The sequence below is a fragment of the Bombina bombina genome, chromosome 1, assembly GCF_027579735.1.
Source record: "Bombina bombina isolate aBomBom1 chromosome 1, aBomBom1.pri, whole genome shotgun sequence".
NCBI lineage: Eukaryota > Metazoa > Chordata > Amphibia > Anura > Bombinatoridae > Bombina > Bombina bombina.
The window spans coordinates 593331348-593357911 of record NC_069499.1 but is presented as its reverse complement, the minus strand read 5'-3'; the positions used below and the strand labels follow the sequence as shown (position 1 = coordinate 593357911).

Sequence of the window (26564 nt, the reverse complement as noted above, 5' to 3'; positions counted from 1 at the left end):
GTTTTTCCCGTACCAGACCAAGCTTCTGAGATCATTGCTAAGGAGTGGGAGAGCCCGGGTATCCCTTTTTCTCCATCTCCTATATTTAAAAATATGTTTCCCATAGCCGACTCGGTTAAGGAGGCTTGGCAAACAGTTCCCAAGGTGGAAGGAGCTGTTTCCACCCTAGCTAAGAGAACTACTATTCCCATAGAGGATATTTGTGCTTTCAAAGATCCTATGGACAAAAAATTAGAGGAATTACTCAAAAAAATGTATGTACACCAGGGCTTACAATGGCAGCCAGCTGTGTGCATTGCTACCATTACTAGTGCTGCGGCATATTGGTTTGATGCGTTGTCTGATGCTATTAGGACAGACACTCCCCTGGATGAGTATACAAGCTCTTAAATTGGCTAATTCCTTTATTACAGATGCTTTCCTTCAAGTTATCAAACTGGGAGCAAAGATTTCAGGTTTCTCTGTTCTAGCTCGCAGAGCCTTGTGGTTAAAACCTTGGTCTGCGGATGTATCCTCTAAGTCCAAGTTTTTCGCGATTCCTTACAAGGGGCTTGATTTGTTTGGACCGGGCTTGACAGAGATAATCTCTGATATTACGGGAGGTAAAGGTCATCTTCTCCCTCAGGATAACAGAAACAAACAGAAGGAACAACAGAGTAATTTACGATCCTTTCAAAATTTCAAAGGAAATTCTTCATGGAGACCCAATCAGTCTTGGAATAAGGGAAAACAATCCAAGAAGACTGCATGAAGGGCCTGCCCCCGATCCGGGACTGGTTCTTGTAGGGGGCACATTTTCCTTTTTCGCTCAAGCTTGGGTTTGAGATGTTCAGGATCCCTGGGCAGTAGACATAGTGTCCCAGGGATACAAACTAGAGTTCAAAAGTTTTCCTCCCAGAGGCAGGTTTCTGCTTTCAAGATTATCTGTAGACCAGACATAAAGAGAGGCGTTCTTACGCTGTGTAAGAGACCTCTCTGCCCTGGGAGTGATAGTTCCTGTTCCAATACAGGAACAGGGTCTGGGATTTTATTCCAATCTGTTCGTGGGTCCCAAAGAAGAGGGAACCTTCAGGCCAATTTTAGATCTCAAGAGTCTAAACAAGTTCCTCAGAGTTCCGTCCTTCAAGATGAAAACTATTCATTCCATTCTCCCTTTGATCCAAGAGGGTCAATTTATGACAACAGTGGATTTAAAGGACGCGTACCTGCATGTTCCTATTCACAGGGATCATCACAAGTTTCTAAGGTTTGCCTTTCTAGACAAACGCTTCCAATTCGTGGCTCTTCCCTTCGGTCTTGCCACAGCTCCCAGAATTTTCTCAAAAGTTCTGGGATTGCTGTTGGCCATGCTTCAGTTACGGGCATTGCGGTGGGGCCCTATCTGGACGACATCCTGGTCCAGGCGCCATCCTTTCAACAAGCAAGTTCCCACACGGATATGTTGTTATCCTTCCTGCGATCTCACAGTTGGAAGGTAAATTTGGAAAAGAGCTCCTTAGTCCCAAATACAAGGGTAACTTTCTTGGGAACCATAATAGATTCCCTATCAATGAAGATTTTTCTGACAGAAGTCGGGAAATCAAAGATTTTCAATACTTGTCTAGCTCTTCAGTCCACTCCGCGGCCATCAGTGGCTCAGGGCATGGAGGTAATCAGGCTTATGGTGGCAGCAATGGACATCATCCTGTTTGCTCTGTTCCACCTCAGACCTCTGCAGTTAAACATGCTCAGGCAATGGAACGGAGATTATGCAGACTTGTCTCCTCGAACACTACTGGAGCAGGAGATGAGGGATTCTCTTCAATGGTGGTTGTCTCTGGATCATCTCTCCCAGGGAACCTGCTTTTGCAGACCATCCTTGGTGATTGTGACAACAGACGCCAGCTTTCTAGGATGGGGGGCAGTCTGGAGCTCCCTAAAGACTCAGGGAGTATGTTCTACCTATAAACATTCTGGAACTGAGAGCGATTTTCAATGCTCTTCTGGCCTGGCCCCAGTTAGCCTCGGTCCAGTTTATCAGGTTCCAGTGGACAACATAACTTCAGTGGCTTACATCAATCATCAGGGAGGAACGAGGAGTTCCTTAGCGATGACAGAGGTAACCAAAATAATTCAGTGGGCGGAAACCCACTCTTGCTGTCTGTCGGCGATCCACATCCCAGGGGTGGACAACTGGGAGGAGCACTTCCTGAGCAGGTAGACCTTTAATCCGGGGGAGTGGGAACTCCATCTGGAAGTGTTTTCCAGCCTGATTCTAAAATGGGGTCAGCCGGAATTAGATCTCATGGCATCTCGGCAGAATGCCAAGCTTCCGAGGTACGGGTCGACGTCCAGGGACCCTCAGGCAGTACTGATAGACGCCCTGGTGGTACCTTGGACCTTCAGTCTAGCATACCTATTTCCTCCGTTTGCTCTTCTTCCTCTGGTTATTGCTCGAATCAAGCAGGAGAGGGCCTCGGTGATCCTTATTGCACCGGCTTGGCCTCACAGGATTTGGTATGCTGATCTGGTGGACATGTCATCTCTGCCACCTTGGAGACTTCCGTTGAGGAAGGACCTTCTAATTCAATGGCCCTTCCTTCACCCAAATCTAGTTTCTCTGAAGCTGACTGCTTGGAGATTGAACGCTTAATTTTATGCAAGCGGGGCTTTTCAGAATTGGTCATAGAGACCATGATTCAGGCTCGTAAACCTGTAACTAGAAAGATTTACCATAAGATATGGCATATATATCTCTATTGGTGTGAGTCCAAGGGCTATTCCTGGAGTAGAGTTAGGATTCCTAGATTTTTGTCCTTTCTCCAAGAGGGTTTGGAGAAAGGATTATCGACAAGTTCCCTAAAGGGTCAGATTTCTGCCTTATCTATTTTGTTACACAAACATCTGGCAGATGTTCCAGATGTACAATCTTTTTGTCAGGCCTTGGTCAGGATCAGGCCTGTTTTCAAACCAGTTACTCCTCCATGGAGTCTTAATTTGGTTCTTAAAATTCTTCAAGGGGCTCCGTTTGAGCCTATGCATTCCTTAGATATTAAGTTGTTATCTTGGAAAGTGTTATTTCTTGTTGCTATTTCTTCTGCTCGCAGAGTGTCAGAGTTCTCGGCAGTGCAGTACGAGTCCCCTTACCTTATTTTTCATTCAGATAAGGTAGTTTTACGTACTAAATTAGGATTTCAATCAGGAGATTGTTTGTTCCTTCCTTGTGTCCTAATCCTACCTCTCAGAAGGAACGGCTTCTGCACAATTTGGACGTGGTTCGTGCCTTAAAGTTTTACATGCAGGCGACTAAAGTTTTTCTTCAGTCTTCTGCTTTGTTTGTGGTTTTCTCAGGAAAACGTAAGGGACAGAAAGCTACGGCTACTTCTCTTTCTTTTTGGCTGAAGAGTATCATACGATTTGCATAAGAGACTGCTGGACAGCAGCCTCCAGAGAGAGTTACGGCTCATTCAACGAGGGCTGTTGCTTCCTCATGGGCATTCAAGAATGAAGCTTCTGTGGAACAGATTTGCAAGGCTGCAACTTGGTCTCCTCTCCACACTTTTTCAAAATTCTACAAATTTAACACTTTTGCCTCGGCTGAGGCTGCTTTTGGGAGAAAGGTTCTTCAAGCAGTGGTGCCTTCTGTTTAGGTCCCTGTCTTGTCCCTCCCTGATCTGTGTACTATTATAAACTTCAGACACCTCTGCAACTTGTTGCTTCCTTTCTTCTATAAGATACTACGAGTCCACGGATTCATCCTTTACTTGTGGGATATTATCCTCCTGCTAACAGGAAGTGGCAAAGAGCACCACAGCAGAACTGTCTATATAGCTCCTCCCTTGACTCCACCGCCCCCCCCCCCCCCCAGTCATTCTCTTTGCCTACTCTAAGTACTAGGATATACAGGCTTTATAAAAATGGTTGACACTGATGTTTGAATGTTTGTGGGCAAACGTTTACATGTCTGGGAGGCAGATAATGTTTTTAAAGGAGAGAAGTTTTTATGCTTTATTAAGAAGGGTACACATGGCTTCATTTCTTGGTTTATGAACCCACATGGCTAGGTTTTAGACCGCTCTGGTGCGGTTAATTTAGTCTGTGAGACATCGAGTGAGATCGGCGGGGCCTATTTTCGCTCCTCAGTTGCGCAGTTGTTTTTCAGCAGCAAGCTCCAACTCCGGTGGGCCTTTGTGAGCTGTATTGGGCCAAATCGAAGGTTTAACCCGGTTTTACAGACCCCTGAGGGCAGGTAGGCGCCACAGCAGGGCTGTGGCGAGGTGCAGGGGGTGCTTTTTATTGAAATAAACGTTTTATAATTTTCAATTTTTTCTGGTAAGGGTTAAGTATTCCTTTCCTTGTGGGGCAAACTTAGCTGCAGTATTGGGATGCTTCTATCATAAAATTGGGACAATTTTATTGTTTTCAAGCAGTTTTGGAAAAATTGTATGCTTTTTTTCTCTTAAAGGCGCAGTACCGTTTTTTAAGATTGTTATTTTTTTCACTAAATAAAGTGTTTTTCAAGCCTGTTTGTGGTCATTACTAGCCTGTTTAACATGTCTGACATTGAGGAAAGCCAATGTTCCATGTGTTTAGAAGCCATTGTGGAACCCCCACTTAAAATGTGTCCCTCATGTACTGAAAGGGCCTTACATGGCAAAACATATTTTAGCTGATAAAAGTATGTCTCAGGATGATTCTCAGTCAGAAGAGAATCAGGTTTTGCCATCTACTTCTCCCCAAGTGTCACAACCTTTAATGCCCGCATTCAAGGGTAAGACCCTATTCGGGCCTGAACTGAAGGAGATCATTTCCAACATCACTGGAGGAAAAGGCCATGCCCTTCCTCAGGATAAGACAAATAGAATGAGGGCCAAACAGAATAATTTTCGTTCCTTTCGAAACTTCAAAGGTGGTCCCGCTACCTCCTCCCCTGCCACAAAGCAGGAGGGGAATTTTGCTCAATCCAAGTCTGTCTGGAGACCTAACCAGACCTGGAATAAAGGTAAACAGGCCAAGAAGCCCGCTGCTGCTACCAAGACAGCATGAAGGGGCAGCCCCCGATCCGGGACCGGATCTTGTGGGGGGCAGACTTTCTCTCTTCGCTCAGGCTTGGGCAAGAGACGTTCAGGATTCCTGGGCATTAGAAATTGTGACCCAGGGGTATCTTCTAGAATTCAAAGATTCTCCTCCAAGGGGGAGATTTCATCTTTCACAGTTGTCTGTAAACCAGACAAAAAGAGAGGCATTCTTACGCTGTGTAGAAGACCTATATACTATGGGGGTAATCTGCCCAGTTCCAAAAGCAGAACAGGGGCAGGGGTTTTACTCCAATCTGTTCGTGGTTCCCAAAAAAGAGGGAACCTTCAGACCGATTTTAGATCTCAAGATCTTAAACAAATTTCTCAGAGTCCCATCCTTCAAGATGGAGACCATTCGGACAATTTTACCAATGATCCAGGATGGTCAATTTATGACCACCGTGGATTTGAAGGAGGCGTATCTTCACATTCCTATCCACAAAGATCACCAGTTCCTCAGGTTCGCTTTCCTGGACAAGCATTACCAGTTTGTGGCTCATCCTTTCGGGTTGGCCACAGCGCCCAGAAATTTCACAAAGGTGCTAGGGTCCCTTCTGGCGGTTCTAAGGCCGCGGGGCATAGCAGTGGCGCCCTATCTGGACGATATCCTGATTCATGCGTCAACTTACCAACTAGCCAAATCTCACACGGACATCGTGTTGTCTTTTCTAAGATCTCACGGGTGGAAGGTGAACATAAAGAAGAGTTAATTTTTCCCTCTCACAAGAGTTCCATTCCTGGGAACTGTGATAGACTCGGTAGACATGAAAAATTTTCTGACGGAGGTCAGAAAATCAAAAATCTTAACCACCTGCCGAGCACTTAATTCCATTCCTCGGCCATCAGTGGCTCAGTGTATGGAGGTAATTGGACTAATGGTAGCGGCAATGGACATAGTTCCGTTTGCTCGCTTTCATCTCAGACCACTGCAACTATGCATGCTCAGACAGTGGAATGGGGACTATGCAAATTTATCTCCTCAGATAAATCTGGATCAAGAGACCAGAGACACTCTCTTCTTTAGTGGTTGTCACAGGATCATCTGTCCCAGGGAATGTGTTTCCGCAGGCCAGCATGGGTCATAGTGAAGATGGACGCCAGCCTATTGGGCTGGGGTGCAGTCTGGAATTCCCTAAAGGCACAGGGTGTGTGGACTCAGGAGGAGGCTCTTCTTCCAATAAATATTCTAGAACTGAGAGCGATATTCAACGCGCTTCAGGCGTGGCCTTAGCTGTCTTCGGCCAAATTCATAAGATTCCAGTCGGACAATATCACGACTGTAGCATATATCAATCATCAAGGGGGAACAAAGAGTTCTCTAGCGATGATAGAGGTTTCCAAAATAATTTGATGGGCAGAGACTCACTCTTGCCATCTATCAGCAATATATATCCCAGGAGTGGAGAACTGGGAAGCGGATTTTCTAAGTCGACAGACTTTTCATCCGGGGGAGTGGGAGCTCCATCCGGAGGTGTTTGCACAATTGATTCATCAATGGGGCACACCAGAATTGGATCTGATGGCATCTCGTCAGAATGCCAAACTTCCTTGTTATGGGTCCAGATCAAGGGATCCCCAAGCAGTACTGATAGATGCTCTAGCAGTACCTTGGTCGTTCAACCTGGCTTATGCGTTTCCTCCTTTTCCTCTCCTTCCTCGTCTGATTGCCAGAATCAAACAGGAGAGGGCTTCGGTAATTTTGATAGCACCTGCGTGGCCACGCAGGACTTGGTATGCAGACCTGGTGGAAATGTCATCACTGCCACGGAGACAGGACCTTCTCATTCAAGGTCCGTTCCAGCATCCAAATCTAGTTTCTCTGCGGCTGACTGCCTGGAGATTGAACGCTTGATTTTATCTAAGCGGGGATTCTCTGAGTCGGTCAAGATACCTTGATTCAGACTCGAAAGCCTGTCACAAGGAAAATTTACCATAAGATATGGCGTAAATATCTTTATTGGTGCGAATACAAAGGCTACTCGTTGAGTACGATCAGAATTCCTAGGATTTTGTCCTTTCTCCAAGAAGGATTGGAGAAGGGGTTATCAGCTAGTTCCTTAAAGGGACAGATATCTGCTTTATCAATTCTACTGCACAAGCGTCTGGCAGATGTTCCAGACGTTCAGTCGTTTTGTCAGGCTTTAGTTAGAATCAAGCCTGTGTTTAAACCTGTTGCTCCGCCATGGAGTTTGAATTTAGTTCTTAAAGTTCTTCAAGGGGTTCCGTTTGAACCTATGCATTCCATAGATATTAAGCTTCTATCTTGGAAAGTTCTGTTTTTAGTTGCTATCTCTTCGGCTCGAAGAGTTTCTGAACTATCTGCATTGCAATGCGACTCGCCTTATCTTGTTTTCCATGCTGATAAGGTGGTTTTGCGTACCAAACCTGGGTTCCTTCCTAAGGTTGTTACTAATAGGAATATCAATCAGGAAATTGTTGTTCCTTCTCTGTGTCCTAATCCTTCCTCTAAGAAGGAGCATCTGTTGCACAACTTGGACGTGGTTCGTGCTTTGAAGTTTTACTTGCAAGCAACCAAAGATTTCTGTCAAACATCTTCTTTGTTTGTTATCTATTCTGGAAAACGTAGAGGTCAAAAAGCTACGGCTACCTCTCTTTCTTTTTGGCTGAAAAGCATCATCCGTTTGGCATACGAGACTGCTGGACAGCAGCCTCCTGAAAGGATTACAGCTCACTCTACTAGAGCTGTGGCTTCCACATGGGCTTTTAAAAATGATGCTTCTGTTGAACAGATTTGTAAGGCTGTGACTTGGTCTTTGCTTCATACCTTTTCCAAGTTTTACAAATTTGATACTTTTGCTTCTTCGGAGGCTATTTTTGGCAGTGGTGCCTTCTGTTTAACCATCTGTCTTGTCCCTCCCGTTCATCCGGGTCCTGTAGCTTTGGTATTGTATCCCACAAGTAAAGGATGAATCCGTGGACTCGTCGTATCTTATAGAAGAAAAGTAAATTTATGCTTACCTGATAAATTAATTTCTTCTATGGTACGACGAGTCCACGGCCCGCCCTGTCATTTTAAGACAGATTATATTTTTTTGATTTTAAACTTCAGTCACCTCTGCACCTTGTAGTTTCTCCTTTTTCTTCCTGTACCTTCGGTCGAATGACTGGGGGGTGGAGCTAAGGGAGGAGCTATATAGACAGCTCTGCTGTGGTGCTCTTTGCCACTTCCTGTTAGCAGGAGGATAATATCCCACAAGTAAAGGATGAATCCGTGCACTCGTCGTACCATAGAAGAAATTAATTTATCAGGTAAGCATAAATTTACTTTTTAACAAAAGCAGTGTAATTTAAACTTTGAAAGTGCCCCTGTTTTTAATAGGATTATTAAAAATGGGCACTCATTCCTCAAACTTTACATTCACTTTAAGTCCAATCCTCAGCAAATTACTTCTACGGCGTCGACTCCTAAAAAAGCAGGTGTGTCACATCCAATATCTGAGAAAACAAACAAAACATAGCAGGCGTCTCATGGTGTAGTATATTTGAAAAATAGATGAAGACGAACAGGAATAAAAGGCTCAGTCACATGTGTAGGATGCACTAAATATAAGTGCAATTCAGGGGTGTAGGGTCCTCAGAGCTGCCCGTTAAGCTCCCCTCAGGCTACAGAAATCTCTCCTCACTATGGTTATAATTGCAATCTTGCAAAAGGGCTGCCCCTCTTAGATCGTTATTGAATATGTGTACAGACAGGTTCTAGGAAACTGCTATGGGGAGGAATTTGCTCAGTGTAATAATTGCAGGGAAAGTGGAATTAAGAGAGTTATTCTCTCAAATATCCTAATAAACTTAGTATTGGGTCACTTTCAGGACCTCCTAAACAAGTGATCAATAAAGGTTTTTTTTTCACAGGCAACAGGAAAGTAGTGTATTAAATATGTTGTCATGGAGAGACTAGGAGTCAAGAGGTTCTCAAAGAATTCCGTAGACTGTTTGACAGCAGGTAATTCCTGCATATATTCTAAACATGGTAAAAAGCAGCTTCACAATATGGTTTTTATTAAGATTCTAGATCTCGGGGATTATCCAGAAGTGGTTTTGATTGCATCCAACAAAAATTATCATGTATCATCATAAGAATCATCTCAGCACCCTCCTCCCAACCACTGAGAGTGAAGTGGCTTCCATATTGTCTTCCTCACACCTCGCTACCTGCCCACTTGACCCTATTCCTTCACATCTAATGCCTTCCCTGTCTCCCACCCTCACTCCGGCTCTTACTCATATATTCAACCTATCCCTTTCTACCGGCTCATTCCCTGCCTCCTTCAAACATGCAAAGGTCACCCCATCCTCAAAAAACCATCCCTTGACCCTAGCTTTTGATCACCTAACCCACTTCCTGTCCTCTAACCCATTGCTCAAGCCCCTGCAATCTGCCTTCCGTCCCCAACACTTAACTGAGACTGCCCTCACCATGGTTACCAACGATCTCCTTTCTGCTAAAAACAAAGGCTACAACGCTATACATTTTACTTGACCTCTCTGCTGCCTTTGACACTGTTGACCATCCCCTTCTCCTACGGACTCTCGGCTCTCTTGGGCTCTGCGACACTGCCCTCTCTTGGATTTACTCTTATCTCTCTTACAGACCTTTCTCCGTCTCTTTTGCTGGTGACTCCTCCTCTCCTTTGCCTCTGTCTGTTGGAGTACCTCAAGGCTCTGTCCTGGGTCCTCCTACTCTTCTCTATTTACACTTCTTCACTGGATAAGCTCATCAACAGCTATGGCTTCAACTATCACCTCTATGTTGATGATACCCAGATCTACCTTTCCACCCCTGCACTCTCTCCTTCTGTCAATTCTCACATCAGCGACTGCTTATCTGGCATTGCCTCCTGGATGGCCTCTCACCACCTAAAAATAAACATGTCCAAGACCGAAATACTTCTAATACTACTTCACTTACCTAACAGTTGCCCTCATCTATCTCCTCACTAATATAATTCTCACCTTTGCAGTTCCCACCTCCTGTTTCCCATCCTTCTACCCATCTAGATTGTAAGTTCCCACGGGAATAGGGCCCTCAATTCCCCCTGTATTTGTCTGTAAAATGTTGTCTCTTATTGTATTGTTTCTCCGTTGTACTGTTATTCTTGTACCCATTGGCAGCGCTGCGGAATCTGTTGGCGCTTTATAAATAAAGAAGGATAATAATAAAAATAATCATGTATGTCATTTATTATATTCGGTTTCTCCGTGCTCAGTCAATTGGGTGAACAATGATCCTGAGATGGAATATTTCTGATCTGCATGATTAGATGTTTTTAATCCACTTCTTAAAAATGGTAACTAGTGGAGTGCATGTAATTGTTAGAATTGTTTAAAAGTGTTATTTCATTATTTGATATTTCCATATATAAAATCAAGGAATGCAGTGAAACAAATACTATAGTTATTAGAAATCATCTCTTGTATAAACTGTTCTAATAGATTTACCTCTCCAGATAATTATATCATCATCAATATGTAATGAAGTACAGTACAAGGTTTGCCCAAGGTATTCATTAAGGGAAATGTAATCATCCAAAATGTTGTGCTAATCCAAAGATTGCCATGTGGTCAAGATTACAACAGTTATAGGTTTCTGGTCCAATCTGAATTTTTTGTCAAGAAGGCAACAACATATTTTTTTATTAATTTGTATTACATTTTATAATGTTAAATACTCATTGTACAACATCCCTAGCAGAATAAATTAAACTTCTGTTTAAGTAACTTTCTAAAGCAGTTACTTTGACTTCCTTGATGCAATCACAGCATTCTGTTTTAAGCCCAATTAGTCACTTTATATAGTTTTTGCATGATCCAAAAGTAAGGAATATAAATTATGAACTACATACATGCCTACATACTAACCTACCTGGCTTAGTAAGGAATTAAAATCCATATACTGTCACTGTGAATGTTAAAAAAGAAAATAATTGTTTAAGTAAACATTTTATTTTCTCATTGATATAGTTGAACTTTTGGAGTACAAACTTCAGCAGGAAGTCTCTATCTCTGAAGACCTGAAGTCCTCCCTCTGCAGAGAAAAAGAGCGTGCATCTGAGCAGCACAAACTACTGATCGCAGAGCAAAGCTCAGCCAACCAGCTCCGTACTGAGCTGGGTGATGCAAGATCAGAACAGGAGAGGCTCATAAATTCACATATGGAACTTAAGACGGAAATGACAAGACTAAGGTTTACATTAACGAATTTCTCCAGTTGCTGCATTTTTGTTGATTTCACTCGTATCTCCCTTTGTTTATTCCTTAATTTTCTACTTGGTTGCTCACTTACAATTGGTACTAGGGCCATTAGATGCAGTAGAATTGCATAATTAAAAGATAATGCAATTCCAAATAAGTAGTAGATTATTTTTTTTGACAAATGTAGTTTTCCCCTTTTTTTCTTCCCCCTGTATCATGTGACAGCCATCAGCCGATCACAGACTAGTATACATATACTCTGTTAACTTGTGCACATACTCAGTAGGAGCTTGTGCCTAAGGAAAAAAAAAGATAAGTTAAGTAAAATGGAAAGTCTCTTAAAACTGCATACTTTAGTGTACCTTTAAATCACTGCACTGATGGTATGTCATTGCAGATATGTTCCCATTTGCTCTTGTGTGACCAACATTACTCCCTTGCAGAGACTTGCTGAAACATAAAGAGGAGGAGGTTTCTGAGTACCTGCATTCTGGGCAAATGAAACAAGAACAGTTAAATCAAAAGACAGAGGAAGAGAAAATTCTTGTACAACAAATTCAGGAACTCAAAGAAAAGACTCTTCAGGTAGGGCACATTGTATGCTTTTTAACCAAGGGTCCTAAAATTGTCTATCAATTCAATTTAGAATCCACTTAGGAGTACAGTGTCTACGTGTTTAGCTTGGCTGTTCTTTCATTTGTGGTGGTTCCTGTGATGTCTTGACTAATCAATGGTTTCTATGTACATGAGTGCAGTCTCTATTTACTGTAGCTTTCGCCACAACCTGTACAACACAAGAATTAATACTATGTCTTGCCCTCTAGCAATCACAGTACTTCTGTTTGCTTATTTTCAAATGCTTATATTTGTGGCTCTCTGATATTATATAATTAAAGGATTATTACAGAGTTATATAATCAACACATATATAATTAAAATACAATGCAATGGTGCTTACTCTGAGTTTAAAATGAGCATTATTTTTTTTTTATGACAGATTTCAAAATTTTCTTCAATTTCCTACTCTCTTTATCAGCCATTAGCGAATCAAAGACTCATATGTATACACTGCAAACTCTTGCACTTTCTCAGAGCTGGTGCATATAAAAAGAAAATACTTTGGAAATTTGTTTTTTTTTTTGGGGGGGGGGTTATTGCATGCTCTATTTGATCATAATAATTAAGTTTTAACTTTAGTGTCCCTTTAAATTTTGTTATAAAAATACATGCACTTGCATATATCAGAATGAATATATTCCTGAAGCTTAATCATGCTGAATCTTTGCCTTCCCTCAGGAGCTAACTCTGTCCTTGGAAGAACAGCGTGTACAGAAAAAACAGCTATCTGTGGCTTTGCACCACGAACAGTCCTGCAACAGCAACCTCCGAAATGAGCTTCAGATAGAACAGTCCCGTTTTGAAGCTTTACTCACTCAGGAGCGTAGCAAACTTTTAGAAGCAATACAGGAACTGGAAAAGGAAAAGCTCCACATTCAGAGTCTGCAGAGTGCACTAACACAAGAACATGCTAAACTTGAACAGTTGCGGTTTCAGCATACTCAGGAGCTCTCCAGACAGGAGCAAGAGAAACTTCAGGAGCACAATAAGGTATTGGCGTTGCAGAACCAGTTGGCAGAGGAGAGGAGTCAAGCTAAGGAGCTAGTTGTCATGATAGAAAAGACAAAGCAACAAACTGTTAGTTCCAAGAGGCAGCTAGAGGCTGAGGTGCAAGCAAGTCAGGAAAATACCAGGAAAGAACAGGAGACAAGCTCCAAACTCCGAGCCATGTTGGAGTCGCTACAGAGTCAAAAAAATCAGATGGAAATCACTCTGCAGCGTTTTAGAGAGCGTGAAAGCTACTTACAGAAAGAACGTGACCAATACCAGGCACAGCTACTGACTCTGCAGGAGCAAGAGAGGACCTGGACAAAGGAAAGGGAAAAAGAAAGGAAGAAAGAGCAACAAGCAGAGATCAAGGCTGAGAGAGAAGAGGAGAGAGAACGACGGATACTAGTGAGTCATCTGGTCTCAGAACTACTTGTATTGCTTTAATCTGATAGAAAGGACAGTGTATTGCTTAAGCAAAAGATATAATTTGCTTAATATTTTTCAAAAGTAATTTGTGAGTTGCAGATATATGATTATGATTAATACTGATATTTAAAACTGTTACAAAAAATACTAAATATCATGTTCTACAGTTTAAGGATAATCTAATCAGATAATTATGGTTTCTACCATAAAAGTTTTAGTTTCTTCCTTTATAAGAAAGGTTGCTTTAATTTGCTAGTGATTAAGATATTTATTTTATAAGGTGGGGAGAGTCTCTGAGCCATTACTCCTGGCCACTAGGAGGTTGCAAAGATACCAAACACTTCAAAAGCTTATAATCCCTTTCACCTCTCTGATATCCCAGTCTTATCCTTGTCTTTACAGCAGAGCTGGATTTACAGCCCAGGTATCTGTAGGCACCAAAATCTAAAGAGCCCCCCACGTGCTCCCGGTTCACATGTATGAACCTATAGATACATAGGCTGCAGTTGCCGCGGTTGCCGGACCGGCTACCTACTGGTGCGACTTTGTCAGAACTCATTGAGGTGGAGTCTCCCCTCGAGGATATTCAAGACAGAATTAACGCTCTGAGAATTGCTAATTATTTTATCTGTGATGCGAACATGCAAATTATTCGCCTAAATGCAAAGGCGTTTGGCTTTACGGTCCGAGCCCGCTGGGCACTCTGAAGTCTTGGTCTGCGGAAATGACTTCTAAGTCCAGACTCCTTTCTCTTCCCTTCAAGGGAAAGATTTTATTTGGTCCAGGCCTGGACTCCATTATTTCTACGGTTACCGGAGGCAAGGGTGCCTTCCTACCGCAAGATAAGAAGAACAAGTGTAAGGGATGACATTCTTCTAATTTTCGTTCTGACAAATCCCAACAATAACAATCATCTTCCAAGCCCAAGCAACCCAAAAGTACTTGGAAGCCGGCTCAGTCCTGGAATAAGTCCAAGCAGAATAAAAAGCCCACCGAAAACAAATCGGCATGAAGGGGCAGCCCCCGATCCGGGATCAGATTGTGTACGGGGCAGACTGTCTCTTTCTTTTGCATGATTTACCGAGTCCACTCATTCATCCTAACTTGTGGGATATTGTCCTTCCTGACAGGAAGTAGCAAAGAGAGCACCACAGCAGAGCTGTCTATATTGCTCCCCCCTTAACTCCACCCCCCAGTCATTCTCTTTGCTGGCTCTAAGCAGGAAGAGTAAAGAGAAGAGGTGTTAAACTGTTAGTTTTTATTTTATCTTCAATCAAGTGTTTATTTTTAAATGGTACCGGTGTTGTACTATTTACTCTCAGGCAGGACATAGATGAAGATTTCTGCCTAGAGGATGATGATCTTAGCATTTGTAACTAAGGTCCACTGCTGTTCCCACAGAAGCTGAGGAGTACAGGAAAACTTCAGTGTGAGAAACAGTTTCTTGCTATATAGCAATGAGGTATGTTCAGTCATATTTTCTGCAGAGACTGTGTTAACTCTGAAAGGCTGACAGTGTCCCCATTAGGGGAAGGGTAAGCAGTAATCCTAGTGTTATCAGAGGTTTTTACTAGCTTGCATAAAGGGTTAATTTTCTCTTGTAAAGGTGTATCCAGTCCACGGGTTCATCCATTACTTGTGGGATATTCTCCTTCCCAACAGGAAGTTGCAAGAGGACACCCACAGCAGAGCTGTCTATATAGCTCCTCCCCTAACTGCCACCCCCAGTCATTCTCTTGCAACTCTCGACAAGAACAGAAGTATCAAGAGATATGTGGTGACTTAGTGTAGTTTTTACCTTCAATCAAGAATTTGTTATTTTTAAACGGTACCGGCGTTGTACTGTTTTACTCTCAGGCAGAAATTGGAAGAAGAATCTGCCTGGAGGTTGATGATCTTAGCGGTTTGTAACTAGGGTCCATTGCTGTTCTCACACATAATTGAAGAGTATGGAAAGAAAACTTCAGTTGGGGGGACGGTTTGCAGATCACCTGCTTTGAGGTATGTTCAGTATATTATTAACGGTTTTACCGTTTTTCTAATCCTGTTTGGGGCCTAAGGGGTTAATCATCCATTTGCAAGTGGGTGCAATGCTGCTTTAGTCTCTTATACACACTGTAAAATTTTTGAAGATGGAGACTATTCGAACCATCCTACCTATGATCCAGGAGGGTCAATATATGACTACCGTGGACTTAAAGCATGCTTATCTCCACATTCCGATACACAGAGATCATCATCGGTTTCTCAGGTTTGCCTTCCTAGACAGGCATTACCAGTTTGTGGCTCTTCCCTTCAGGTTAGCCACGGCACCAAGAATCTTTACGAAGGTTCTAGGGTCCCTACTGGCAGTTCTAAGGCCACGAGGCATAGTGGTGGCTCCTTACCTAGGCGACATTCTGATACAGGCGTCGAATTTTCAAATCGCCAAGTCCCATACGGACATTGTTCTGGCATTCCTGAGGTCTCACGGGTGGAAGGTGAACGAAGAAAAGAGTTCTCTCTCCCCTCTCACAAGAGTTTCCTTCCTAGGAACTCTGATAGATTCAGTACAAATTAAGATTTTTCTGACAGAGGTCAGGTTGTCAAAGCTTCTAACTTCCTGCCGTGCTCTTTATTCCACTTCTCAGCCGTCAGTGGCTCAGTGTATGGAAGTAATCAGCTTAATGGTAGCGGCAATGGACATAGTTCAGTTTGCCCGCCTACATCTCAGACCACTGCAACTTTGCGTGCTCAATCAGTGGAATGGGGATTACACAGATTTGTCCCCTCTGCTAAATCTGGATCAAGAGACCAAGGATTCTCTTCTCTGGTGGCTATCTCGGGTCCATCTGTCCAGGGGAATGAGTTTCCGCAGGCCAGAATGGACTATAGTGACGACAGATGCCAGCCTTCTGGGCTGGGGCGCAGTCTGGAACTCCCTGAAGGCTCAGGGTTCGTGGACTCAGGAGGAAGCCCTCCTTCCGATAAACATTCTGGAACTGAGAGCGATATTCAATGCTCTTCAGGCTTGGCCTCAGCTAGCTGCGGTCAGGTTAATCAGTTCAGTCGGACAACATCACGACTGTAGCCTATATCAACCATCAGGGGGGAACAAGGAGTCCCCTGGCAATGTTGGAGGTCTCAAAGATAATTTTATGGGCAGAGGTTCACTCTTGCCATCTCTCAGCTATCCATATCCCAGGAGTAGAGAACTGGGAGGCGGATTTCCTAAGTCAGCAGACTTTTCATCCGGGGGAGTGGGAGCTCCATCCGGAGGTATTTGCCCAGTTGATTCAACTATGGGGCAAACCAGAACTGGATCTCATGGCGTCTCGTCAGAACGCCAAGCTTCCAAGTTACGGGTCCAGGTCCAGGGATCCCAAGGCAGCGCTGATAGATGCTCTAGCAGCGCCCTGGTCCTTCAGCCTGGCTTATGTGTTTCCACTGTTTCCTTTGCTCCCTCGTCTGATTGCCAAGATCAAGCAGGAGAGAGCTTCAGTGATTTTGATAGCTCCTGCGTGGCCACGCAGGACTTGGTATGCAGATCTGGTGGACATGTCATTCTTTCCACCATGGACTCTGCTGCTAAGGCAGGACCTTCTACTTCAAGGTCCTTTCAAACATCCAAATCTAATTTCTCTGCGTATGACTGCTTGGAGATTGAACGCTTGATTCTATCAAAGCGTGGTTTTTCCGAGTCGGTCATTGATACCTTAATTCAGGCTTGAAGGCCTGTCACCAGGAAAATCTATCATAAGATATGGTGTAAATATCTTCATTGGTGTGAATCCAAGGGTTACTCATGGAGTAAAGTCAGGATTCCTAGAATCTTATCCTTTCTCCAAGAGGGATTGTAGAAAGGATTGTCAGCTAGTTCCTTAAAGGGACAGATTTCTGCCCTGTCTATTCTTTTGCACAAACGTCTGGCTGAGGTTCCAGACGTTCAGGCGTTTTGTCAGGCTTTAGTTAGGATCAAGCCTGTGTTTAAACCTGTTGCTCCACCATGGAGTTTAAATTTAGTTCTCAAAGTTCTTCAAGGGGTTCCGTTTGAACCTTTGCATTCCATAGATATTAAGCTTTTATCTTGGAAAGTTCTGTTTTTAGTAGCTATCTCCTCAGCTCGAAGAGTTTCGGAGTTATCTGCTTTACAGTGTGATTTCCCCTTATCTGATTTTCCATGCAGATAAGGTAGTTTTGCGTACCAAACCTGGGTTTCTTCCTAAGGTAGTATCTAATAAGAATATCAATCAGGAGATTGTTGTTCCTTCATTATGTCCTAATCCTTCCTCAAAGAAGGAACGTCTTTTACACAGTCTTGATGTGGTTCGTGCTTTAAAGTTTTATTTACAAGCTACGAAGGATTTTCGTCAAACATCTGCTTTGTTTGTTGTCTACTCTGGACAGAGGAGAGGTCAAAAGGTTTCGGCAACTTCTCTTTCTTTTTTGCTGAGAAGCATAATCCGCTTAGCTTATGAGACTGCTAGCCAGCAGCCTCCTGAAAGAATTGCAGCTCATTCCACTAGAGCGGTGGCTTCCACATGGACTTTTAAAAATGAGGCCTCTGTTGAACAGATTTGTAAGGCGGCGACTTGGTCTTCGCTTCATACTTTTTCTAAATTCTACAAATTCGATAATTTTGCTTCTTCGGAGGCTATTTTTGGGAGAAAGGTCTTACAGGCAGTGGTGCCTTCCATTTAAGTTCCTGCCTTGTCCCTCCCTTTATGCGTGTCCTAAAGCTTTGGTATTGGTATCCCACAAGTAATGGATGAACCTGTGGACTGGATACACCTTTACAAGAGAAAACAAAATTTATGCTTACCTGATAAATGTATTTCTCTTGTGGTGTATCCAGTCCACGGCCCGCCCTGTCATTTTAAGGCAGGTGTTTTTTATTTTTAACTACAGTCACCACTGCACCCTATAGTTTCTCCTTTTTTTCTTGCTTGTCTTCGGTCGAATGACTGGGGGTGGCAGTTAGGGGAGGAGCTATATAGACAGCTCTGCTGTGGGTGTCCTCTTGCAACTTCCTGTTGGGAAGGAGAATATCCCACAAGTAATGGATGAACCCGTGGACTGGATACACCACAAGAGAAATAAATTTATCAGGTAAGCATAAATTTGGTTTCTCCTGTTAAGTGTAGTCAGTCCACGGGTCATCCATTACTTATGGGATTATATCTCCTCCCTAACAGGAAGTGCAAGAGGATCACCCAAGCAGAGCTGCTATATAGCTCCTCCCCTCTACGTCATACCCAGTCATTCTCTTGCACCTAACTAATAGATAGGACGTGTGAGAGGACTGTGGTTGTGAAACTTAGTTTTTATTTCTTCAATCAAAAGTTTATTTTAAACGGCACCGGAGTGTGTTGTTTCTTCTCAGGCAGCATTAGAAGAAGAATCTACCTGAGTTTGTCTATGATCTTAGCGGTCGTAACTAAGATCCACTTGCTGTTCTCGGCCATTCTGAGGAGTGAGGTAACTTCAGAACAGGGGATAGCATGCAGGGCCCACCTGCAAGGAGGTATGTGCAGTATATTATTTTCTAAGGAATGGAATTGACTGAGAAAATACTGCTAATACCGATGTAATGTAAGTGCAGCCTTAAATGCAGTAGTAGCGACTGGTATCAGGCTGATATGTATGTATGTATACTCTGAGGTATTTCTGGGGAATGGAATTTCACTAAGAAAATACTGTCTATATTAAAGTAATATTTGAGCCTGCACTGCAGTGAAAGCGACTAGCAGCAGGCTTATTAATAACACTTCATAATTTTCATTTTTAAAAACGTTTACTGGCATGTTAATCGTTTTTTCTGAGGTACTTGGTGATAGAACTTTATGGGCATGATTTTTACCACATGGCTGTCGTTTGTTTCTGAATAAAAAGAGAGTACTGAGCTTCCCCACTGTTGTAATATGAGTGGGAGGGGCCTATTTTAGCGCTTTATTGCGCAGTAAAAATTTAGTCACAGTCTTCCTGTTTCTTCCTCCATGATCCAGGACGTCTCTACAGAGCCCAGGGGTCTCCAAAACTAGTTTTGAGGGAGGTAATCAGTCACAGCAGATCTGTGACAGTGTGTTTGACTGTGATAAAAAACGTTTATTATTCAACTGTTATCCGTTTTGGGTATTATGGGGTTAATCATCCTTTTGCTTGTGGGTGCAATTCTCTGCTAACTTTATACATTTTCTGTTAAAATTTGGTTATTTTAACATATTTGGTTCATCGTTAATTCAACTGTGTCACATTTTTATGTTTCTTAAAGGCGCAGTAGCGTTGTTTATATAGCTTGTAAATTTATTTAAAAGTTTTTTTCCAAGCTTGCTAGTGTTATTGCTAGTCTGTTTAAACATGTCTGACACAGATGAAGCTGTTTGTTCAATATGTTTAAAGGCCAATGTGGAGCCCAATAGAAATTTGTGCACTCAATGTATAGATGTTACTTTGAATAAAAGTCAAACTTTATATGTGAAAAATATATCACCAGACAACGAGGGGGAAGTTATGCCGACTAACTCTCCTCACGTGTCAGTACCTTCGCCTCCCGCTCAGGAGGTGCGTGATATTGTGGCGCCAAGTACATCAGGGCGGCCCATACAAATCACTTTGCAAGACATGGCTAATGTTATGACTGAAGTACTATCTAAACTGCCAGAATTTAGAGGTAAACGAGATCACTCTGGAATAAGAACAGAGTGCGCTGATAATAATAGAGCCATGTCTGATACTGCGTCACAATTTGCAGAACATGAGGACGGGGAGCTTCATTCTGTGGGTGACGGATCTGATCCAAGTAAACTGGATTCAGACATTTCAAATTTTAAATTTAAGCTTGAGAACCTCCGTGTATTACTAGGGGAGGTTTTAGCGGCTCTGAATGATTGTAACACGGTTGCAATTCCAGAGAAAGTATGTAGGCTGGATAAATATTTTGCGGTACCGGCGTGTACTGACGTTTTTCCTATACCTAAAAGGCTTACAGAAATTGTTAACAAGGAGTGGGATAGACCCGGTGTGCCTTTTTCACCCCCTCCTATATTTAGAAAAATGTTTCCAATAGACGCCACCACACGGGACTTATGGCAGACGGTCCCTAAGGTGGAGGGAGCAGTTTCTACTCTGGCTAAGCGCACCAATATCCCGGTGGAGGATAGCTGTGCTTTTTCAGATCCAATGGATAAAAAGTTAGAGGGTTACCTTAAGAAAATGTTTGTTCAACAAGGTTTTATATTACAACCCCTTGCATGCATTGCGCCTGTCACTGCTGCGGCGGCATTCTGGTTTGAGTCTCTGGAAGAGACCCTTGACACAGCTCCATTGGATGAGATTATAAACCAGCTTAAAGCCCTTAAGCTAGCTAATTCATTTATTTCTGATGCCGTAGTACACTTAACCAAACTTACGGCTAAGAACTCCGGATTCGCCATTCAAGCGCGTAGAGCGCTGTGGCTTAAATCCTGGTCAGCTGATGTGACTTCTAAATCTAAATTGCTTAATATTCCTTTCAAAGGGCAGACATTATTCGGGCCCGGTTTGAAAGAAATTATCGCTGACATTACTGGAGGTAAGGACCATGCCCTGCCTCAAGACAGGGCCAAACCAAGGGCTAAACAGTCTAATTTTCGTGCCTTTCGTAACTTCAAGGCAGGAGCAGCATCAACTTCCTCCGCTCCAAGACAGGAAGGAACTGTTGCTCGCTACAGACAGGGCTGGAAACCTAACCAGTCCTGGAACAAGGGCAAGCAGGCCAGAAAACCTGCTGCTGCCCCTAAGACAGCATGAAGTGAGGGCCCCCGATCCGGAAACGGATCTAGTGGGGGGCAGACTTTCTCTCTTCGCCCAGGCTTGGGCAAGAGATGTCCAGGATCCCTGGGCGTTAGAGATCATATCTCAGGGATATCTTCTGGACTTCAAAGCTTTTCCTCCACAGGGGAGATTTCATCTTTCAAGGTTATCAGCAAACCAGATAAAGAAAGAGGCGTTTCTACGCTGTGTACAAGACCTCTTACTAATGGGAGTGATCCACCCAGTTCCGCGGTCGGAACACGGACAAGGGTTCTATTCAAATCTGTTTGTGGTTCCCAAAAAAGAGGGAACCTTCAGACCAATCTTGGACTTAAAGATCCTAAACAAATTCCTAAGAGTTCCATCGTTCAAAATGGAAACTATTCGAACCATCTTACCCATGATCCAAGAGGGTCAGTACATGACCACAGTGGATCTAAAGGATGCCTACCTTCACATACCGATTCACAAGGATCATTACCGGTATCTAAGATTTGCCTTCCTAAACAGGCATTACCAGTTTGTAGCTCTTCCCTTCAGGTTAGCTACGGCTCCAAGAATCTTTACAAAGGTTCTGGGCTCTCTTCTGGCGGTACTAAGACCGCGAGGCATAGCGGTAGCTCCATACCTAGACGACATTCTGATACAAGCGTCAAGTTTCCAAACTGCCAGGTCTCATACAGAGTTAGTTCTGGCATTTCTAAGGTCACATGGGTGGAAGGTGAACGTAGAAAAGAGTTCTCTATTGCCACTCACAAGAGTTCCCTTCTTAGGGACTCTTATAGATTCTGTAGAAATGAAAATTTACCTGACGGAGGACAGGTTATCAAAACTTCTAAATGCTTGCCGTGTCCTTCATTCCATTCAACACCCGTCAGAGGCTCAGTGCATGGAGGTAATCGGCTTAATGGTAGCGGCAATGGACATAGTACCTTTTGCGCGCCTGCATCTCAGACCGCTGCAATTGTGCATGCTAAGTCAGTGGAATGGGGATTTGTCCCCTCTGCTAAATCTGGATCAAGAGACCAGAGATTCTCTTCTATGGTGGCTTTCTCAGCCACATCTGTCCAAGGGGATGCCCTTCCGCAGGCCAGATTGGACGATTGTAACAACAGACGCCAGCCTTCTAGGTTGGGGCGCAGTCTGGAATTCCCTGAAGGCTCAGGGATCATGGACTCAGGAGGAGAAACTCCTTCCAATAAACATTCTGGAATTAAGAGCAATTTTCAATGCTCTTCTGGCTTGGCCTCAGTTAGCAACTCTGAGGTTCATCAGGTTTCAGTCGGACAACATCACGACTGTGGCTTACATCAACCATCAAGGAGGAACAAGGAGTTCCCTAGCGATGATGGAAGTCTCAAAGATAATTCGCTGGGCAGAGTCTCACTCTTGCCACCTGTCAGCGATCCACATCCCAGGCGTGGAGAACTGGGAGGCGGATTTTCTAAGTCGCCAGACCTTTCATCCGGAGGAGTGGGAACTTCATCCGGAGGTGTTTGCCCAACTGCTTCATCATTGGGGCAAACCAGATCTGGATCTCATGGCGTCTCGCCAGAACGCCAAGCTTCCTTGTTACGGATCCAGGTCCAGGGACCCGGGAGCGGTACTGATAGATGCTCTGACAGCACCTTGGGTCTTCAACATGGCTTATGTGTTTCCACCTTTCCCGATGCTTCCTCGATTGATTGCCAGGATCAAACAGGAGAGAGCATCGATGATTCTAATAGCGCCTGCGTGGCCCCGCAGGACCTGGTATGCAGATCTAGTGGACATGTCGTCCTGTCCACCATGGTCTCTGCCTCTGAGACAGGACCTTCTGATTCAGGGTCCTTTCAAACATCCAAATCTAATTTCTCTGAGGCTGACTGCATGGAGATTGAAAGCTTGATTCTATCAAAGCGGGGACTCTCGGAGTCAGTGATTGATACCTTAATACAGGCTAGGAAACCTGTTACCAGGAAAATTTACCATAAAATATGGCGTAAATACTTATATTGGTGCAAATCCAAGAGTTACTCATGGAGTAAGGTTAGGATTCCTAGGATATTGTCTTTTCTACAAGAAGGTTTAAACTTAGTTCTTAACGTTCTGCAAGGTGTTCCGTTTGAACCCCTTCATTCCATTGATATCAAACTGTTATCTTGGAAAGTTCTGTTTTAATGGCTATTTCCTCGGCTCGAAGAGTCTCTGAGTTATCGGCCTTACATTGTGATTCTCCTTATCTGATTTTTCATTCAGACAAGGTAGTTCTGCGTACTAAACCTGGGTTCTTACCTAAGGTAGTCACTAACAAGAATATCAATCAAGAGATTGTTGTTCCATCATTGTGCCCTAACCCTTCTTCAAAGAAGGAACGACTTCTGCACAATCTGGACGTCGTCCGTGCCCTGAAATTTTATTTGCAGGCAACTAAAGATTTTCGTCAAACTTCTTCCCTTTTTGTCGTTTATTCTGGACAGAGGAGAGGTCAAAAAGCTTTGGCTACCTCTCTCTCTTTTTGGCTTCGTAGCACGTTTAGCCTATGAGACTGCTGGACAGCAGCCTCCTGAAAGGATTACGGCTCATTCTACTAGAGCTGTGGCTTCCACTTGGGCCTTTAAGAATGAGGCCTCTGTTGAACAGATTTGCAAGGCTGCAACTTGGTCTTCACTTCACACTTTTTCAAAATTTTACAAATTTGACACTTTTGCTTCTTCGGAGGCTGTTTTTGGGAGAAAGGTTCTACAGGCAGTGGTTCCTTCCGTGTAAAGATCCTGCCTGTCCCTCCCGTCATCCGTGTACTTTTAGCTTTGGTATTGGTATCCCATAAGTAATGGATGACCCGTGGACTGACTACACTTAACAAGAGAAAACATAATTTATGCTTACCTGATAAATTCATTTCTCCTGTAGTGTAGTCAGTCCACGGCCCGCCCTGTTTTTTACGGCAGGTCTAAATTTTAAATTAAACTCCAGTCACCACTGCACCCTATAGTTTTCTCCTTTCTCGTTTGGTTTCGGTCGAATGACTGGGTATGACGTAGAGGGGAGGAGCTATATAGCAGCTCTGCTTGGGTGATCCTCTTGCACTTCCTGTTAGGGAGGAGATATAATCCCATAAGTAATGGATGACCCGTGGACTGACTACACTACAGGAGAAATGAATTTATCAGGTAAGCATAAATTATATTTTTTTGTGGGCACTCTGTTTATGTGAATTTGGGACAAACGTTTTTGTGTCTGGGAGTAATGTTTTCTGTTTTATGGGACATTTGCTTGAGGGTTCTTTGGGGTTGTTTATAACCCACATGGCTTTCAGGCAGGGTTTGTTAGTTTTGTGTAGGCCCCAGCAACATTGAGTGAGGTGGGCGGGGCCTATATTTACAAGCAGCAAGCAACTTCTCCTGAGGTCCTGAGAGTCTTCTGAGGGACTAATTGAAGCTTTAAACCCCATATTATCGTTCCTACGGGCAGGTAGGGCCACAGCAGAGCTGTGGCAAGGTGCTTATAGGGCTGTTGAACCGGTTTTAGACATATTTCAATACGTTTTTGCATTTGGGGGTTTATTGCTTATTAACTTGTGGTGTAATCCTTCTAAAGCTTAGTGGGTACACTGTTAAAATTTCAGAAAAATTGAAGCAATTTTAACCTTTTTTGCAGTTTGTGTATGCCTTTTTTTCTCTTAAAGGCACAGTACCGTTTTTGCAAATTGTGTTTTTTTTCATTAAATAAAGTGTTTTCCAAGCTTGCTTGCTTTATTACTAGCCTGTTAAACATGTCTGACACTGAGGAAACTCATTGTTCAATTTGTTTAGAAGCCATTGTGGAACCCCCTCTTAGAATGTGTCCCACTTGTACTGATATGTCTATAAATTGTAAACAGCATATTTTGACTTATAAAAGTTTGGCATTAGATGATTCTCAGACAGGAGGAAATCAGGTTTTGCCATCTAGTTCTCCCCAAGTGTCACAACCAGTAACGCCTGCACAAGCGACGCCAAGTGCTTCTAGTGCGTCTAATTCTTTCGACTTGCAAGATATGGCTTCAGTTATGAATACTACCCTCACAGAGGTTTTATCTAAGCGGCCTGGGTTGCAAGGGAAGCGCAGTAGCTCTGGGTTAAGAACATATGCTGAGCCTTCTGACGCTTTAGTAGCCGTATCCGATATTCCCTCACAATGTTCTGAAGTAGGGATGAGGGATTTGCTGTCTGAGGGAGAGATTTCTGATTCAGGAAAGATGTTCTCTCAGACAGATTCAGATATGACGGCATTTAAATTTAAGCTAGAGCACCTCCGCTTATTGCTCAGGGAGGTTTTAGCTACTCTGGATGATTGTGACCCTATTGTAGTTCCAGAGAAATTGTGTAAAATGGACAAATATTTAGAGGTTCCTGTTTTCACTGATGTGTTTCCGGTCCCTAAGAGGATTTCGGACATTGTTACTAAGGAGTGGGATAAACCAGGTATTCCGTTCTCTCCCCCCTCCTACTTTTAAGAAAATGTTTCCCATTTATGACACCATAAAGGACTCATGGCAGACGGTCCCTAAGGTGGAGGGAGCTATTTCTACCCTGGCTAAGCATACATCTATACCTATTGAAGACAGTTTTGCTTTCATTGATCCTATGGATAAAAAATTAGAGGGTCTCCTAAAGAAAATTTTTGTTCATCAAGGTTTTCTTCTTCAACCTATAGCATGTATTGTTCCTGTAACCACTGCAGCTGCCTTTTGGTTTGAGGCTCTAGAAGAGGCTCTTCAGATGGAGACCCCACTAGATGATATTTTGGACAGAATTAAGGCCCTTAAGTTGGCTAATTCTTTTATTAAAGACGCCGCTTTTCATCTTGCTAAATTAGCGGCTAAGAATTCAGGTTTTGCCATTTTAGCGCGTAGAGCGTTATGGCTTAAGTCCTGGTCAGCTGATGTGTCATCTAAATTTAAGCTTTTGTCCATCCCTTTCAAAGGTAAGACCCTATTCGGGCCTGCATTGAAAGAGATCATTTCAGACATTACTGGAGGGAAGGGTCATACCCTCCCTCAAGATAAGTCAAATAAGACAAGGACCAAACAAAATAATTTTCGTTCCTTTCGAAACTTCAAGAGTGGTCCCTCTACCTCTTCCCCTGCTGCAAAGCAAGAGGGGAACTTTATTCAATCCAAGCCAACCTGGAGACCTAATCAGGCTTGGAACAAGTGTAAACAGGCCAAAAAGCCTGCTGCTGCCACTAAGTCAGCATGAAGGGGTAGCCCCTGATCCGGGACCGGATCTAGTAGGGGGCAGACTCTCTCTCTTTGCTCAGGCCTGGGCAAGAGACGTTCAGGATTCCTGGGCAGTAGAAATTGTAACCCAGGGATACCTTCTAGATTTCAAGGATTCCCCTCCAAGGGGGAGGGTTCCATCTTTCTCAATTGTCTGTAAACCCGACAAAAAGAGAGGCGTTCTTACGCTATGTAGAAGACCTTTTTACCATGGGAGTGATCTGCCCAGTTCCAAAAGCAGAACAGGG

The 26564-nt window shown here is 43.3% G+C and overlaps 1 protein-coding gene across 2 annotated transcripts in view; it reads left to right on the top strand.

The window, feature by feature from the left end:
- The window catches only part of PCNT (pericentrin), a 470255-nt gene that overhangs the window by 280513 nt on the left and 163178 nt on the right, over window positions 1-26564 (top strand). For both annotated transcript variants that reach the window (XM_053698889.1, XM_053698888.1), the window contains 3 exons: window positions 11040-11262; window positions 11714-11855; window positions 12567-13283. In XM_053698889.1, coding sequence (XP_053554864.1) covers window positions 11040-11262; window positions 11714-11855; window positions 12567-13283 — 1082 coding nt within the window. The remainder of the gene's footprint in view (window positions 1-11039; window positions 11263-11713; window positions 11856-12566; window positions 13284-26564) is intronic.